Source organism: Podarcis liolepis, assembly GCF_965112155.1.
Source record: "Podarcis liolepis genome assembly, chromosome: 15".
Classification (NCBI taxonomy): domain Eukaryota; kingdom Metazoa; phylum Chordata; class Lepidosauria; order Squamata; family Lacertidae; genus Podarcis; species Podarcis liolepis.
Window position 1 is genome coordinate 24,120,481 of NC_139566.1, and position 17,901 is coordinate 24,138,381.

A 17,901-nucleotide genomic window follows, 5' to 3' on the forward strand; every position below is an offset into this window, starting at 1 on the left:
GGGCTGAATGGCAGGGTAGAAATACTTTAAAATAAGTAAGAACTATCTATTTGTTGTGGTCTGTTACCACTTTGAGACAATGCGACTATAAATAACGCATGCAAGCGCTGTAATAAATCACACCGCGTCTATATTTGATAATATAATGGGTAAGTTGTGCTTAGACAATGGGTCTCAGTTTAGTGGTACCTTGGGTTACATACGCTTCAGGTTACAGACTCCACTAACCCAGAAATAGTGCCTCGGGTTAAGAACTTTGCTTCAGGATGAGAACAGAAATCGTGCTCCGGCGGCGCGGCGGCAGCAGGAGGCCCCATTAGCTAAAGTGGTGCTTCAGGTTAAGAACAGTTTCAAGTTAAGAACGGACCTCTGGAACGAATTAAGTACTTAACCCGACGTACCACTGTACAGTGTTTTTTGGACTACAATTTCCATCAGCCTCAGCTAGCATGGCTGTTACGATGGGCGCTATAGTCTAAATTTGACATGCTGGCTGGGATGATGGGAATAGCTGCACAAAACATTTGGGCCCTAGCTTGGCAAAAGTCAACCACTGCTTTGAGCTATAACCGCCTGCCCACCCTCCTGGTTTTGACACCAAATCACTGGAACCCTGCTACCATGAGAAGTGGGGTTCGGTAACCCAGTTAGACACAGTTAGACCGTATTGGGTAGCTGGCACCCAGGAAACACGATGACCTCGAGGAACTTAATTCGAAGACCCGGGGACCGGATGTGTTTCCTGTGGGAGACCGCACATTGAGAGACTCATTGAGGCTGGTCCACGGCGCTTCTTCTTTTTCTCGTGTTTTTTTTTCCTTCTTCTCTTTTCTTTCCACCACGCAATGTCACACCCTGAAAGCAGAGTTTGGCTAATCAGCAAGCGGGGTGGGGTTGGGAGGAAGACTCAACTTCCACCTTCATTGAGCCATTTGCGAAGGAAGCAGTGGCTGGCTGAACAACCCCGTGGCGGTCTGAGCATGGTGTTGAAGCCCCGGGTGATTGCTGTTTGTCTCGGTACGTGGTGAATCTCGCTCTCTCCTCCCTTTTGCCTGGGATGCTGGCCTATTCTGTGTCTTCTCTTTTCCCTGCTCTTTTTCAAGTTCCTCTTTCCATGTGTGCTACTCAGTTCTAACAGTTATTTTGTGTTGGTTTGTTAATGAGGTGACAAGACAGAGCTAGGCAGATAAAGGGAACGGCTGGAGTACAGAGGGTTGTAGCGAAAGCTAGTCCTGCACAGAGCAGACCCGCTGATATTAATGGGCCTAGGTTAGCCATGTCCATTAATTTCAATGGGTCTACTCTGAGTAGGACTGGCATGGGGTACTGCATTGTTTCGTTCCCAGCATCTGGTCTGCTCCTCTGTGTGTTGTGGCTGTTTACCTCTAAGATGCTGGAAACAGAATCCATGGGGAACCAGCACTGTGGCCAGCTTTTGAACACACCTTGAGCTCCCTTCCCCAACCTGGTGCCCTCTAGATGTTTCGGACCACAACTCCCATCAGCCACAGCCAGCAATGTAGATATACATATGGAAGCTCAGCGTTTTCACATCCACAAGTGCCCAATTGGACAAATACCAGCCCTCTAGGGTTTCAGGTCGGGATGCAGGTAGCGCTGTGGGTTAAACCACAGAGCCTAGGACTTGCCGATCAGGAGGTTGGCGGTTCGAATCCCCGCGACAGGGTGAGCTCCCGTTGCTCGGTCCCTGCTCCTGCCAACCTAGCAGTTTGAAAGCACTTCAAATCGCAAGTAGATTAATAGGTACCGCTGCGGCGGTAAGGTAAACGGCGTTTCCGTGCACTGCTCTGGTTCGCCAGAAGTGGCTTAGCCATGCTGGCCACATGACCCAGAAACTGTACGTAGGCTCCTGCGGCCAATAAAGCGAGATGAGCGCCGCAACCCCAGAGTCGGTCACAACTAGACCTAATGGTCAGGGGTCCCTTTACCTTTACCTTAGGGTTTCAGGTGCAGAGAGAGGGACCTTCTGCATGCAGAAGTATTTAAAGCACATTTCTCCCACCCTAACAGAGAATCCTGAGAACTGTAGATCTGGGAATTCTCGCTCTGCGAGGGTAAATGACAATGCCTGGGATTCTTTGGGGGCAGTCGTGTGCTTTAAATCTATGCTATGTATGCCGCCACTGTTTTTAATTGCCACTTTTGCTTTATTTGCAAGCGCAAATTATTCCAGTAGAACAATCAGTATGTGTGTTACATGTATATTACATACATGTACACACACACACACACACACACTGGCCTAACCTACCTCACAGGGTTGTTGTGTGGATAAAATATGGGGAGGAGGAGAACAACGATGCACATAACCTTGATATCCTTGGAGGAAAGGTGGAATATAAAAGGAATATGTATACATACAGCACATACATGTCATATTGACATACATGCATGCATACAACATGCACCCACCAGCGCACATCTTGAGACCTTAACCCATTATTCCTTTGCGGAGAAATGTCAACCTGCTTTAGAAATATCTAATGACCCCCAGCAGTGGGCCAGCCAGAAACTCTTATGCAGTGGTTTTCAACCAGTGTGCCGTGGCACCCTAGGGCGCTTTGAATGCTGGTCAGGAGTGCCGTGGGCAACGCTAGCCTCTGTCCTTTTTCTTCCCTCTCTCCTCTGCTGCCCTCTTGCGTCCCCAAAAGCTTGCACGACTCTTCCTTGCAGCAGCCCTGGCTACAAACTCTCCAGGAAAATGGTGCCTCGGGGGCTGGTTGCCAGGAGGTGGCCTAGGAGTAAGCAAGCAAGTGGTTGAGGGAGCCCAGCCAGCCAGTCCGCCAGCCCTTGCTGTTGGGAATGGAGAGAGAAGTGGGAGACCAGGCAGGCAGGTGCTGTGCTTTTCTTGCCCTGGCAAGGCCTGCCTGGGAGCTGAGTGCCCGGTGCTGAAGGGGAGCCTTTCCGCCATGCAGGCCTTGGCAGCGCCTGCTGCTGCCACTGCTGACTCCCCAAGGTAAGGTGCTGGCCTCATGTTCACCTTTGCCCAGTCTCCTTTGGGCCACTAAGGCTGGGGGCATCCTCTTCTCAGGCCCCTGTGGGGCAGTGTGAGGAGGCACCGCTCTTTGGGTTGGAGATTAGCTCAGAGACCAGTGGCGGCAGCTGCCCAGACGACCCCCAAGGAGAGGGGAGAAGAGAGGAGGCTGAGGGAACGCTCTACAGGGGGGGGGGGATGTTCGAAAAAGGTTGAGGGGCTGCAGGCAAGGGGTGACAAAACTGGGATCCTGAGCCCCACAGGGGTGCCATACATAGGCGCCGACTCCATGGGGCCTGAGGGGGCCCGAGCCCCCTCAAAAATTCGTTTGGGGGGCCTCTGCCCCCCCCAATAATCTCGGGCGCCCCTCCAGCAGAGCCCTCCCCCAGCCCAAAATGCACAGGGTCGGGCTGCATGCCTCCTGCCCTCCCTCCCGAGCAAAAGCTCCACCCAATTTCCTTCGGAGCTGATTAATAGGCGCAGCACGCTCTCCCCTATTCGCTCACGAGGAGGCGGCGCCACTTTATCTGCATATTCATGAGCTTATTTATTATTCATGAGCTTTCGTGGGCTCCCCCAATATTTTTTATAAGTCGGCGCCCCTGGTGCCATAGAAAGGTCAAGGGAGCTGTGGACTCAAAAAGGTTGAAAATCTCTGCTCTTGTGGATAAATTCAAAAGATTGCTTGGATGCTGTTGTGCTCATGGAGGAGCAATGCTTGGCCGATTATTTTAAATGACAAAATCTTCTAATTTTTGTGCAAAATGCATTTCCATATACAGTGGTACCTCAGGTTAAGTACTTAATTCATTCCGGAGGTCCGTTCTTAACCTGAAACTGTTCTTAACCTGAAGCACCACTTTAGCTAATGGGGCCTCCCACTGCTTCCGCGCCGCTGCTGCGCGATTTCTGTTCTCATCCTGAAGCAAAGTTCTTAACCTGAAGCACTATTTCTGGGTTAGCGGAGTCTGTAACCTGAAGTGTATGTAACCTGAAGCGTATGTAACCTGAGGTACCACTGTATCATTGAATGACTCGCAAGTCTGCTTGCCTTGGGACTTCGGAGACAGCCGTCTTCCGTGGACCCTGTTTGTCTCACTTGCTCCTTGTCTCTATCTTCTCATCCAGTCGTGGTGACCCCACTCGTTCTCCTGGGCGTGACACCAGTGAATTCCAGCTCCAGCTCCTGCCAACTCTGCTTTGCAGGTTCAGAGACCCTCCTCCAAACAAAGCGACTGGTTATGTCGATGAGGAGGCCTGCCCGGAAGCTCTACAAGTCCTATGTAAGTAAACTGGGATTGATTCACTCGGACATCCTACAAGGGAATCTAACAGAGCAATGCCTACTCGGAAGTAGGGGTGTAAGAAGGAATCACTTGCTATCCTACCCCTGCATTCCTCACATACAACTCTGTTTACATTCTGTTGCAGTTTGCCTTCTGCAAAAACGATGTTATCTATCCCGCTGTGGCGGAATTACATAATTTAGATCATTTGTGTGCTCAGTTAGTTACATAAGATACACCTCTTTACCCTGACTTACGACACTTGAGATGGATATTTTTAGAACCCACTTCATTTCTGGTGTTGTAAGTTGTTTTCAACACGCTGTTTTAGTTGTTGGGCTTCAGGGTGAAGGGCAGGCTGTTAATATTATTGTTAATTATTATTCAGAATAGTGGGTCATCTTCTAATTTTGCACGAAACACATTTCTGTATGCCATTGAACGACTCCAAGCTGTCTTCCATTGCCATAATAATAATAATAATAATAATAATAATAATAATAATAATGTCATTATGTTATTCCACCACATCAATTTCAGTGCCGACGAAACAATGCAAGTGTGTTGGTGGTGAGGAATGTAATCAAACACATCTTGTTTGTGGACTGAAACCAAACCGTAGCAATTTCCACTCCCTGTTTCCATCAGAATTTCCCCACACCCCTCTTCAGAAGTCAGTCCTATTGAATTCAGTGGGGCTTACTCCCAGATAAATGGGGTTAGAATTGCAGTCCAAATCACAGTTCCTCAGTCTGGTGCCCTTCCGATGTTCTGCACTTTCAGAAAAGCACCAGAAAGAAACATTTCTTTGGCAACCAATAATATAGGTAGCTGGATCTTATTTCAACCCTGCGGACAGGATACTGGGTTGTAGTCAATGTTAGTCCCCCTCAGAGTAGACCCATTGAAATTAACAATAATGATAGACATAGATACATTAATTCCAATGGGTTTGCTCCGAGTAGGACTAGCATTGGTTACAACCCACTGGAGGCAGCAGGCCAAAATATACAAATCAGAGGAGAAGGGATTAGGAGGAGCAAGAAGCCGCTACTGTTGCCCTCTAGTATCTGCCACCAGAGGCGGTTGGCTCACTTTGCCTAAGGATAGGGCCGGCCCTGCTACTTCTGTTCATTTGCATGCCCGCACAAACCTGTCAACGTATACAAACCGCACTTGTGTTTTGACTCACATCTGGGGGACAATAAGCAATCGCTTTGTTGCCAGCCTGGCACAGAAGGTCACATTCTGTCACACCACAACAGGAAGTTGCTATTCTATGACATACTTCCTGCTGCCCTTTCCTGTTTGCCTGCGGCTGTTGCTCATTCCAGCAACCCCAGTGGCAGAGAAATCCTGCCCTCTTCAGATTTTTTTGCTTTGCCCTACATTTTGGCGGTATCAGCTGTTTGAATCAGTGATGGCTGGCGCCCCGTGGGATTGGTGTAGGGAGGAAGGCTCCACAGCCAACAGCAGGTGGCGACAGAGCCAACGACAGGCGGAGCCAACTAATCCTGGTTTCGTCCCCCACTGAGGACTCAGCTATACAGCTGCAAATAAAACGTTTTAAGCGTGTTTGGAGTACAATATACAATGTGACACTAGATGGCGATGGTGAGCCATATGGAAAATTCAATGTGGTTTTAAAAAACGCCTTTTAAAAAGAGCATTTTCAGAACGGTTTTTATCTGTGTGTAGAACCCACCTGAGTCCTACAAGGGCAACCCTGAGACTAAGCCCACATTCAAAGCACTATGATAACACTCAGACAGACACAGCTTCCTCCAGATGATTCTGGGAACTGTAGTTTGTCAAGGGCAGGGCCAGCCGAAGACATTTTGTTGCTTAACGGAAAAAAGAAAATCTGCCACTGCTGCCTATATCTCTCTGCTGCCACCTGAGGTGACTGGAGGTGGTCCAGGAAAGCCCTGGCGCATTGACGGTAGCGGGGGAGAGAAAAAGAGGCTGGAGGGGAGTCGGCGGTACTGGCCTTGCTCTTGCCAGGTGGTGGCGAATGACCCACTCCTCTGAGGGCCTTCAGAGCAGCAGAAGAGGAGAAAACGAATCTAGGCAGGTGGCTACAGAGGCTCCTCAGATCTGCTGTACACCCAGCTGTTCCCAGCCTGCCGCCTGAGGCAACTGCCTCAGCCGGGCTAATAGGTGGGCCGGCCTTGGTGAAGGATGATGAGAGTTGCTGGGGGACCCATATTCCCTTCCCAGAGCTACAATCGAGAGTGATTTAACAATCAGTCCCTCTTCACAGGGAACTCTGGGAATTGTAGATCTGAGAGGGGGACAGGAAGCTCTCAGCACCCTTAACAAACTACAGGTCCCAACACCTGGATTGGTTGCAAAAAGCAGGCAGACAGGTGGGTGCTGGCTGAGGACAGACTGAAGTTGAGAGGGCAAGCACCCTATTCGCCCTAATAGAATAGAATTATAGAATTGGAAGGCACCATGAGGGTAATCTAGTCCAATCCCTTGCAACGGAGGTATCTTTTGTCAGATGTGGGGCTCAAACCCTCGACCCTGAGATTAAGGGTCTCACGCTCTACCGGCCGAGCGATCCACAGGGCTAGGCCAGTCTCTGTTGGTTAGAATTAAAAGACATATGCCAAAAATGACTTTTTGAACTTTTTTATTTTGAATTTTTGTTATAAACAAAAGCATGTAGGCACAGAAAAAGAAGGTAGGTAACAAAGAAAACGGGACGCGGGTGGCGCTGTGGGTTAAACCACGGAGCCTAGGGCTTGCTGATCAGAAGGTCAGCGGTTCGAATCCCCGCGACGGGGTGAGCTCCCGTTTCTCGGTCCCAGCTCCTGCCAACCTAGTAGTTCGAAAGCACGTCAAAGTGCAAGTAGATAAATAGGTACCGCTCTGGCAGGAAGGTAAACGGCGTTTCCATGCGCTGCTCTGGTTCGCCAGAAGCGGCTTAGTCCTGCTGGCCACATGACCCAGAAGCTGTACGCCGGCTCCCTCGGCCAATAAAGCGAGATGAGCGCCGCAACCCCAGAGTCGGCCACGACTGGACCTAATGGTCAGGGGTCCCTTTACCTTTAACAAAGAAAAAGCACCACAGAGTTGCAGAATGAAATATAACAGCAGCAAACCTCTGCGCCAAATTACAATAATACTTCACTGAATATCAGGTGGGATTTAAATACCGCCACCGTAGTGAAGAACAGGAAGTCAGAGGGATATGGGAAGATAATATATTCAAAGAAGCGAAGCCAGTCTTCATCAATAAGCCAATAATTGACATGCCTCTGTTTTTGTCTCTAGTTGACCCATATGGGCTTGGTGCAAGATGCGGACCAGCTTTGCAGCACGACGCCAGTTCCCTGGTTCCCAGATAGCAATATCGCTAGGAAACCGCAGAATCTTATGCTGCAGGAGTTGTACAGGACAGCACTCTGTTTGAAAGACTCCCTCATGCTCATCAGAGAGCAGCAAAGCAGACTGACTGGTCCCCACGAGGCGTTGCACAGCCAATTGGAAAAAGCCCAGCAGCAAGTGACCGGCCTGGTCACCAATACTCAGTGCACCCTCTGCCTGCAGGGCCTGACTCTGCCCGCCGTCACCCTCCCAGCGAGACCTACGGGCCCATCGGCCTTCCAGCAAAAGATTGACGGCTGCCGGGTGCTCCGGAACTACTCCAAGCTGATTGGCGACTTGGCAAAGGCCTTCAGAAAGCACCTAGCTAAAGGGAAAGGGGCAGAGCGTCAGAAAAAGAGAAACAGGACTAAGCCGGCTGCAGCTTTCTGACTGACTCATCAAAAGCGTGTTCTTTTTCAAAAAAGAAAAAAAGGAAAAGAAACATGGAATTTCATCAGCCTCCCCGAAAGACAATAATAACTCAGAAGGCATCTGCGTGCAAGGCCAGCCCAAATGCAGAAGCGGTGCCCTCAAGACATGAAGAGGCCTTTGGGTGACATGTTTCAAAACACAGATTATGGCCCTTTGTTGCTGACAGGGACACAGTGAACTGCCTTATAGTGGAGGCCACCTAGCTCAGTATTGTCTACACTGACTGCCAGCAGCTCTGCGGTGTCTCGGACTAGGTCTCTCCCAACACTACCTGAAGATGGCGGGGAGTGAACCTGGCGTCCTCTCCATGTGGGTCAGATGCTCTAACCACTGAGCTAGGGTGCTTGTTCTTCAGTCTTGCCTCACAGCTTTTGTTTCCTGTCTCCAGGCTCTGTGCAGTATAGGCTGTTGCCAGGCCTGAGATCCAGAATTCAAGAAGAGTGGAACAGAAGGCAGCATTAAGAAGAGGAACGATATAGGGGCAGAGATTCGCTGCCTTTTGCTCAGCTGGCACTTTGCACAAAGGGGCCTCCTATATTTCCCGCTGAGGAAATGTGTGTGTCGCCGACATAGAATGTACTTTGCACAAGGACAGGAACACTTTGGCCTCAGGAACTTTGCACATGGACAGGAATACTTTTCTCTTGGTTGGTATGCTACACTTTGAAATGATATCATCTATACACATGGGCATAGCCAGGATTTTTGTTGAGGGGCAGGCTTTTGTTAGGGGTGGGCAGAACCTCAGATTTGTATTGAATTTTTATTGATTATGGGGGGGCAGCTGAATTAGGGAGCGAGATAAGGTTGCACAAATTATAAAATGGGGGGGCAGCTGAATCAGCGTTTGAAGGGCTGTTGCTGTTTTGATTGCAGCAATAGATCCCTGGGAAGAATCCACTTCAGAGGTTACTCCAGGGCATCAGCAGAGGCCAGCTGAGGATGGCTGTCCATCATAGCCCAATGATTTTCCCGCAGTGATTCAATATCCCCTGCTTGACTAAATCGCTGCATGTTGCAGGAGGAGCAGAAGCCCCACAGCCGACGGCATGTGATTTTGACAGGCAAATGCTCTCTTCCCTTTGCTAGGCAGAAGTTGTTTCTGTGATCTAAGGGGGGGGGGTGAGCAGGACTCACCCATTCACCTGTTTACTTCCAATCCAAGTTGTGGCTTTCCCATGGGAGCGAAACGGCAGCTAGTCATAGAACCACAGAAAACTGTAGGGCTGGAAGGGGACCTAAAGGATGATCTGGTCCAACCCTCTGCAATGCAGAAGAGAGAAAGGAAAGGGGCTACATTTGCCGCCCCCTCCACAAAAAAAGGTTGGTAAACACATGGTTGCAGGTGACACTCTTTGGACCATGTCTCAGGCTGCAGTCAAGTTGTCTACTCCCATTGGAAAACCATCACTGGAAGCTACAGAAAAGTGAGCCAGCTTTCATTTGCATGGTCCCTCCTCTTCATCTGCATAACTCCCCCCCCCCTTCTATTTTCCCGGTATGTCACTGGACAGTGGAATCTACACCTTTCAGGAGGGAGATGATGCTGGGAGTTGCCTGTGGCATATTTAGATCAGGGGGACTTTCCCAGTGTAGAGCCACTGCCTGGGGGGGGGGGAGTTTTCAGCAGTAATCCTCAATGAGCCTGTCTTGCCTGCAGCAAATTACCTGTAGCCACGGCTTGCCTGCAGCAAAATTACCTGTTTGCAGCGCTTGGGAATTTTCAGTTCTGCGAAAAGGCAAGTTGGAGGTGACATAATAGGCATTTAGAAAATTCTGCAAGAAAGTAGACAGAGAAAAGAAGTCTTTCCCCTGGCCTCGAACTCATGGACAACGGTGAAGCTGAGTGTTGGGAGATTCTGGACAGGTAAAAGACAGGACTCACTCGTGCAGGCACATATCTCATTTTAGTCCAAAAGCCCGGAGAGATCTCCTTGGGGATGGTTTTCCTTTTAGGGGGCAATATACTGCCCTCCCTTGTGTGTTGTGCCTTCATAATTAAAGGCGGGTTTATCTCTGCCTTTACCTGGAGGTTATAGGGACGCGGGTGGCGCTGTGGGTTAAACCACAGAGCCTAGGACTTGCTGATCAGAAGGTCGGCAGTTCGAATCCCCGCAACGGGATGAGCTGCCGTTGCTCGGTCCCTGCTCCTGCCAACCTAGCAGTTCAAAAGCACATCAAGTGCAAGTAGATAAATAGGTACCGCTCCGGTGGGAATGTAAACAGCGTTTCCGTGCACTGCTCTGGTTCGCCAGAAGCGGCTTAGTCATGCTAGCCACATGACCCAGAAAAACTGTCTATGGACAAATGCCGGCTCCCTCAGCCAGGAAAGCGAGATGAGCACCGCAACCCCAGAGTCGGCCACGACTGGACCTAATGGTCAGGGGTCCCTTTACCCTTTACCTTATACTGCCCTCCCTTATGTGTTGTGCTTTCATAATTAAAGGCGGGTTTATCTCTGCCTTTCCCTGGAGGTTATGTGGACGACAATCTGCTGAGTTATATATTCCTGTGTAGGAATCATTTTGGAGGAGATCTGGCCCTTTTTTAGGTCATCCTCCTTGGTATCATTATATGCGTCTTTCCCAGATGCAGGCACATCGTTTAAGCTGCGGAACTCTCTGCCACATGAGGCAGTGATGCCCAGCAACTTGGTTGGCTTTAAAAGAGGACTGGACAAATGCATGAAGGATAAAGATATTGAGGCTGACCATAGATGACCCTGTGCTCTGCTTCCACAGTGCGAGGTAGTAATGCTTCTGAATACCAGTTGCTGGAAGCCACAGAAAAGGAGAATGCTCAGAATGCTCCTATTTACCTGCTTCCCAAAGGCATCTGGGGGCCATTGTGGCTACAGGAGTCTGGAACAAATGGGCCTCATCCAGCAGCCTCTTCTTATGTTCTTAGATAGTGCCTCCCAGGAGCTATGCACAGAGATGACGTCCATAAATAAGTACAAATCTACAGCTAAGCTGCTACAGATCAGAGATTTCAACACCCTAAGTTTTTTGGGGGGGAGGACAGCTGCACTGTCAAAGAAAATCTTTCATAAATGTCACCGGCACACCTGAGTTCTTCTGCAGGCAGTTGGACATGGAGAGGGTTTACTGAAGATATTTAGAATGCATATATTTTTAAATTAACATGATACTGGGTTGCATCCAAGGCGACCCACTGATACCAGTGGAAGTAAGATATAGTCATGTTCATTAATTTAAATGCATCTCCTTTGAGGAAGACCGGCTTCAGAGACAACACACCGCCTTTTTATTTTTAGACTTTCAGCAGCCAATGTGCAGTATATAGAATTCTTTCTATTTCCAATATTAAGGTTCTATTATTTATTGAAACGTCACTGATTTTTATTTTTAGGAGAGCACCTTTGCACTGGGAAAGCCTATTTAAAACGTTGAGGTCAATATTTATACAACATGTACATATTTGTAAAAGTTAACTTAATAACACATTGCTGTCCTGCAGATGGGACTTGTTTTCTCAGGTTTATTTATTCTTCCAGAGTGGATGACGTATGTTTATATAAGTAAAAGCATTCAGCCTCGGTTGTATGAATGTGACTTTGTGGAATAATAACGTTCCACCTGCACTGACTTGTTTTCTGATATTAATATAAATCTTGTGGGGTTTTTTTGTATTTTCATAAAATAAATAATCTTATGATTTGCCATTGTACATCCAGTTTCACTTATTGAGTTACTCGCCTTTGAGCTTTGAGGTCAGGTGGAATATAACTATTTTAAATAAGCAAGCAAATAATTGTCTTTAAAAATAAAATAAAAACAACTTCAGCAATGGCTCCATATTTACAGCCCAAGACCCAATGTCAAAGAACTGGCTGTTAGTTTTCAGTTGAAATGTGCAATTCAGATAATGTGAAATACAGAGTAGAATAAAATTATGCAGAGCATGCAGGCAGTGGCGTAGCGTGGGGGGTGCAGGGGGGCCCGGCTGCACCGGGCGCAACATCTGGGGGTTAGGGGGCGCAAATCCACGGGTTAGGGGGCGCAAATTACTTGCCTTGCCCCAGGTGCTGACAACCCACGCTACACCACTGCATGCAGGTAGTGGGCAGTAATGGCCACCAACTTGGATGATTTTGAAAGACAAATTCATGGAGGAGAATCATAGAGTTGGAAGGGACCCCACGGATCATCAAGTCCACGCCCCCTGCAATGCAGAAATCGTTTGCCCAACATGGGGCTCTTACCCATGACCCTGAGATTAAGAGTCTCATTCTCTACCCTCTGAGATAAGAGGACCACCAATCGCTACTAGCCATGGTAGCAATGCCCTGCCTTTACAGTCACAGAGAGAGTATTGCTTCTGGGTACCAGTTGCAGGAAGCCTCTGGAGGGGAGAGCGCTCTTGTGCTCAGATCCTGATTGTGGGTTTCCAGCAGGCATCTGGTTGGCCACTGTGAGAACAGGTTACTTAGACTAGATGGGCCATTGGCCTGATCCAGGAGAGCTCGTCTTTATGTTCTTGGAGTTACATGGGAACATAGATGGCTGCCTTATAAGTCAGACCAATGAAACATACAGTTCAGTATGGAACGCGGTTCCATATCTATCTATCTATCTATCTATCTATCTATCTATCTATCTATCTATCTATCTATCAATCTATCTATAAATACCTTTATAGAAGGTAAAGGACCCCTGACAGTTAAGTCCAGTCATGAACAACTCTGGGGTTGCAGCACTCATCTCATTTTACAGGCCGAGGGAGCCGACGTTTGTCGACAGAGCTGGCATACAGCTTCCGGGTCATGTGGCCAGCATGACTAAGCCGCTTCTGGCAAAACCAGAGCAGCGCACAGAAACGCTGCTTACCTTTCAAACTGCTAGGTTGGCAGGAGCAGGGACCAAGCAACAGGAGCTCACCCCGTTGCGGGGATTCGAACCGCTGACCTTCTGATCAGCAAGCCCAAGAGGTGCAGTGGTTTAGACCACAGCGCCACCCGCGTTCCCCCCCCACACACGTATGGTTCAGTATGGGACATGGGTGGTGAGCTCCCATTGCTCTGTCCCAGCTCCTGCCAACCTAGCAGTTCGAAAGCAGACCAGTGCAAGTAGATAAATAGGTACTGCTGTGGCCGGAAGGTAAACAGCGTTTCTGTGCACTCTGGGTTCCGTCATGGTGTCCCGTTGCGCCAGAAGCAGTTTAGTCATGCTGGCAGCATGACCTGGAAAGCTGTCTGTGGACAAATGCCAGCTCCCTCGACCTGAAAGCAAGATGAGCACCACAACCCCAGAGTCACCTTTGACTGGACTTAACCATCCAGGGGTCATTTACCTTTTTTACAGTTCAGTATTCTCAACTCTGAGCAGCAGCATCTCTCTTAAGGTTTCAAAGAGGTGTCTCTCCCAGCCATACATGGAGATGATGGGGACTGAACCTGGGACTTGATTCCGGCTAGGCAGATGGTCTACCAATGAGCCACAGCCCTTCCCTTAAGATACAGGGACATAGGAAGCTGATTCCAAGCAAGGGCAGCTGAGTCATTATGCAAGGCTGGGCTTACCTGGGCCCCCACAATATTTTATTTCGTTAGGAGGCAGCTGCCTATGTTCCCTTATTTGGTAATCATTTGAATTCTGCATATATTTGCATACAAAGGGGGAGAACACACACCATATTTCCGTAGTTTCCAGATGATGTAGGTCTGAGTCATAGGAGGCAAGCTCTGATATTAAACACAACTTTGATATGTTTATATCCACTGGTCAGGTCATGGGGAGGTTGGGAGGTGGAAGGACATTTTTAGTTGCTCAAATGGTTTTTAACCAATTAAAACCTAGTCCGTTTAGTGCAGTGGTGTCCAAACTTTTTTCAAAGAGGGCCAGATTTGATGAAGTGAAGGGCCATGAGGGCCAACCAAAGTTGTTGACCTTTTTTTAGGATTGAAGTTGTTGAGGGTTTTTTTTAGGATTTTACCCCAGAAAATAAACTGACACAGGGGCTGGATTCGGCCCCCAAAACTGACTTTGGACATGCCTGGTTTAGTGGCTGCTGTGGAATTACAAAAATTTGCAATTGGTAATTGAAAATTCTAAGTGTTAAAGAAAAACTTAAGAGGCATTTTGATTAAAAATTGTTTTTTCTTTTGCAATTAAAATTCACTGACGAATTCAATGACCATTTCCTGACTGATCAATTCACTGACCGTTAAATTTCATTCACCATTTTATTTGATCAAATGCTTTGTAATCTAATGAAGTCTAATCAATTCATTAATGTTTAGCTTACTTTGGTTAATGTGGGAAATTAGCACAGAGGATAGCTCAGTCAGGAGAGCATGAGTCTCTTAATCCCAGGGTTGTGGGTTCAAGCCCCACATTGGGTGAAATATTCCTGCATTTCAGGGGGTTGGACTTAGATGATCCTTGTGTTCCCTTCCAACTCTATGATTCTATGATCAGCCAAGGACCTAGGAATGGCTGAAACTCTGTGTGAATGTGGGTTGTGCACTGGCTACCATTTTAATAGGTGAAATGGTCCTGAGTTTCCCTATATATTTCACTGATTCCTCATTCTGTGACTGCTGGAGATTTTACTCATCAAATACTCTCACTTCTGAGATCTCATGTCATGCATTGCCCACACACTCTCAACCATCTCTTGCACTTACTCATAAGGACTAGAAACTTGCATTTTTAAAAAGGAAACAGTTCAGTTTGCAGGAAACTGAATTCTGTGGCCAGTCGCACATTCTGGGTTTTCTCTGCAACTGCTATAGAATAATAGCACAACCATGTTGACGAGTAACCACGAGAGGAAGGAACTGAAGCCTGTAGCAAGACCCCTGAACCTGCTCAAATCAATATATAAAAATATATCTCCCATGTGACAAGCAGGAGCCTAGAAGGTGGAATGCAGGTGTGAAGGCAACCCACCCAATTTTGTGCAATGCTCTGTGGATAGGGAGCACCCACACTCTGATGTGCTTTTCAAGTCCTGATCCAGCAGATGCTATGCACATTTAAGCAGCCACATTCATGAAGCTCTTCACTGGATCAGGGCAAAGCCTTCCCATAGTTTCAACAATTCAGTGATAACTTGCAGGTTCGTTTCTATTGGGTCATCTGGCTGTGTTTCCCCAGCCACTCTGGGTGGCTTCCAACAGAATATTAAAATACAATAACCTATTACACATTAAAAGCTTCCCTAATCAGGGCTGCCTTCAGATGTCTTCTAAAAGTCTGGTAGTTGTTGTTCTCTTTGACATCTGGTGGGAGGGCGTTCCACAGGGTGGGTGCCACTACCGAGAAGGCCCTCTGCCTGGTTCCTTGTAACTTGGCTCCTCAGAGTGAGGGAACCGCCAGAAGGCCCTCGGTGCTGGACCTCAGTGTCTGGGTAGAACGGTGGGGGTGGAGACGCTCCTTCAGATATACTGGACCGAGGCCATTTAGGGCTTTAAAGGTCAGCACCAACACTTTGAATTGTGCTTGGAAACATACTGGGAGCCAATGTAGGTCTTTCAAGACCGGTGTTATGTGGTCTCGGCGGCCACTCCCAGTCACCAGTCTAGCTGCCGCATTCTGGATTAGTTGTAGTTTCCGGGTCACCTTCAAAGGTAGCCCCACGTAGAGCGCATTGCAGTAGTCCAAGCGGGAGATAACCAGAGCATGTACCACTCTGGCGAGGCAGTCCGCGGGCAGATAAGGTCTCAGCCTGCGTACCAGATGGAGCTGGTAAACAGCTGCCCTGGACACAGAGTTGATCTGTGTCTCCATGGACAGCTGTGAGTCCAAAATGACTCCCAGGCTGCGCACCTGGTCCTTCAAGGGACCAGTTACCAGGGAGTCTATGTGGCTATCTCCCTATATCAGTCTTTCCCAAGCTTTGGTCTCCTGCTTTTTTCAGACTACAGCTCCCATCAACCCTAGTTAGCAGGACCTATGGCCAGGGATGGTGGGAATTGTAGTTCAAAAAGAGCTGGAGACCCAAGTTTGGGAAACCTTGCCCTACAGGAACCTGCCCTGGTGCCACGATCTTTGGGTGGGCATATTCGCTCAGTCTCCTAGGCATCAGAGGCACAACTGTTGGTGATCCGTGAGAGAGCCTTTTCTGTGGCTGCTCCCAGATTGTGGAGTTCGACTGGCTCCCTCTCAGGCTCAGATCTTGCTGCTGGGCTTCCCACTGGGGCCTCTGGTTGGCCACTGCAGGAACAAGGATGCTGGACTAGACAGGCCACGGGCCTGATCCGGAAGCCTCGTGTTCTTATGCCCTCAATTTTCCATTATGCTCGGAAACTTTAGGTGGCCTCGCAACCATCTCCATCTGGTTTAAGCTCTCTCAAACGAGATTTGCCTCTGTTTCACAATGGCGCTTGCAGAAATATCTCCCTCCCTGATTTCCAAACCTCATCCGGTAACTTGCAGCAAAGGGAGGTGAGAGGTGAGCTTCGCTCCTCTTGAGGGACGCCTGCAGCAGTGGCGGAAACGGTTGCCAGATCCTTGGGGTGATCAGAGATCCAGTTGGGTGCCTTTTCCAGGTAGAGTAAAGCCCGTCACTTACAGGTATGGAGAATGACGCTTTCTATGGCTCCTGGCTGCAGTGGCTGTGTTCTGCCTCCACTGCTGGAGACAGTATGCTTCCGAGAGCCTGAGAATCAGAAGGAGGGAGAGCACTCCATTCTTGCTACTGGGCTTCCCATGGGAACACCTGGCTGGGCACTGTGAGACAGGACACTGGACCAGATGGGCTACTGGCCTGATCCATATGTTCTTCTATCAGGAACTAGGAAAAGTTCAGAAAGGGATAGAGAAGGAGAACCGAGAAAGTCTTGGTGGTGTGGCAGTAGAAAGCATACCCTCCAACATTTCTCCAATGAAAATAGGGACGTCCCATTCCATAATGATAATTTTAACTATTTATACCTCACCCATCTGACTGGATTGCCCCAGCCACTCTGGGCAGCTTCCTATATATATAAAAACATAATAAAACATTAAACATTTTTTAAAAAAACCCTTCCCTATACAGTGGTACTTTGGGTTAAGAACTTAATTTGTTCTGGAGGTCCGTTCTTAACCTGAAATTGTTCTTAACCTGATGTACCACTTTAGCTAATGGGGCCTCTCGCTGCCGCCGTGCTGCCAGAGCACATTTTCTGTTCTCACCCTGAAGCAAAGTTCTTAACCTGAGGTAATATTTCTGGATTAGTGGAGTCTGTAACCTGAAGCGTCTGTAACCCGAGGTACCACTGTACAGGATTACCTTCAGACGGCTTGGGGGTCGGATAACTCCATACCCTCCAGCATTTCTCCAATGAATATAGGGACATCCTAAGGAAAAGTGGGACATTCCGGGGTCATATCAGAAACCGGGATGGTTTCTCTAAATCAGGGACGTCCCTGGAAAATAGGGTCACTTGGAGGGTCTGAGAAAGTGATCTAAAGTGACTTACAAACAACCAATTAAAACTCCAAAAAGCTTTTTGATCTGTTTTATATTTGTTTTATGGTTCTCTTTTGTAGGATGTTTTGAATATCTAGATTAATAAAATAAAGTTCATACAGCCGTACCTTGGTTAACAAACGCCTTGGCAGTTGAACGTTTTGGCTCCGAACTCTGCAAACCCAGAAGTGAGTGTTCCGGTTTGCGAATGTTCTTTTGGAACCCGAACATCCTGCGGGGCTTCCGCAGCTTTTGATTGGCTGCAGGAGCCACGCCCCCAGATGCACGTCACACCCCCACCTGCTCTCCACCCACCCCCAGTGCCGAAGCATGAAGCTCCGCCACTGTTCAGGACTAAGAACCCTGCTGAATGAGACCAATGGTCTATCTAGT

General features: G+C 48.3%; 1 protein-coding gene across 1 annotated transcript; it reads left to right on the plus strand.

Annotated features, from left to right (window-relative positions):
* Nucleotides 1-866: 866 nt before the first annotated feature.
* Nucleotides 867-9,754, plus strand: LOC310693907 (leukemia inhibitory factor-like). Its single transcript, XM_083476294.1, has 3 exons — nt 867-1,017; nt 4,124-4,278; nt 7,564-9,754. Exons 1-3 carry the CDS (start codon nt 981-983, stop codon nt 8,044-8,046), a joined length of 675 nt encoding a protein of 224 aa, XP_083332420.1. The 5' UTR covers nt 867-980; the 3' UTR covers nt 8,047-9,754.
* Nucleotides 9,755-17,901: the final 8,147 nt, after the last annotated feature.

Bases quoted from the DNA above. Each gene is read 5' to 3' on its own strand.
- LOC310693907 (XM_083476294.1), top strand. From the start codon at position 981: ATGGTGTTGAAGCCCCGGGTGATTGCTGTTTGTCTCG. The intron at 1,018-4,123 runs GTACGTGGTGAA...CTTCTCATCCAG, and splicing joins GGTGATTGCTGTTTGTCTCG to TCGTGGTGACCCCACTCGTT. The intron at 4,279-7,563 runs GTAAGTAAACTG...TTTTGTCTCTAG, and splicing joins GGAAGCTCTACAAGTCCTAT to TTGACCCATATGGGCTTGGT.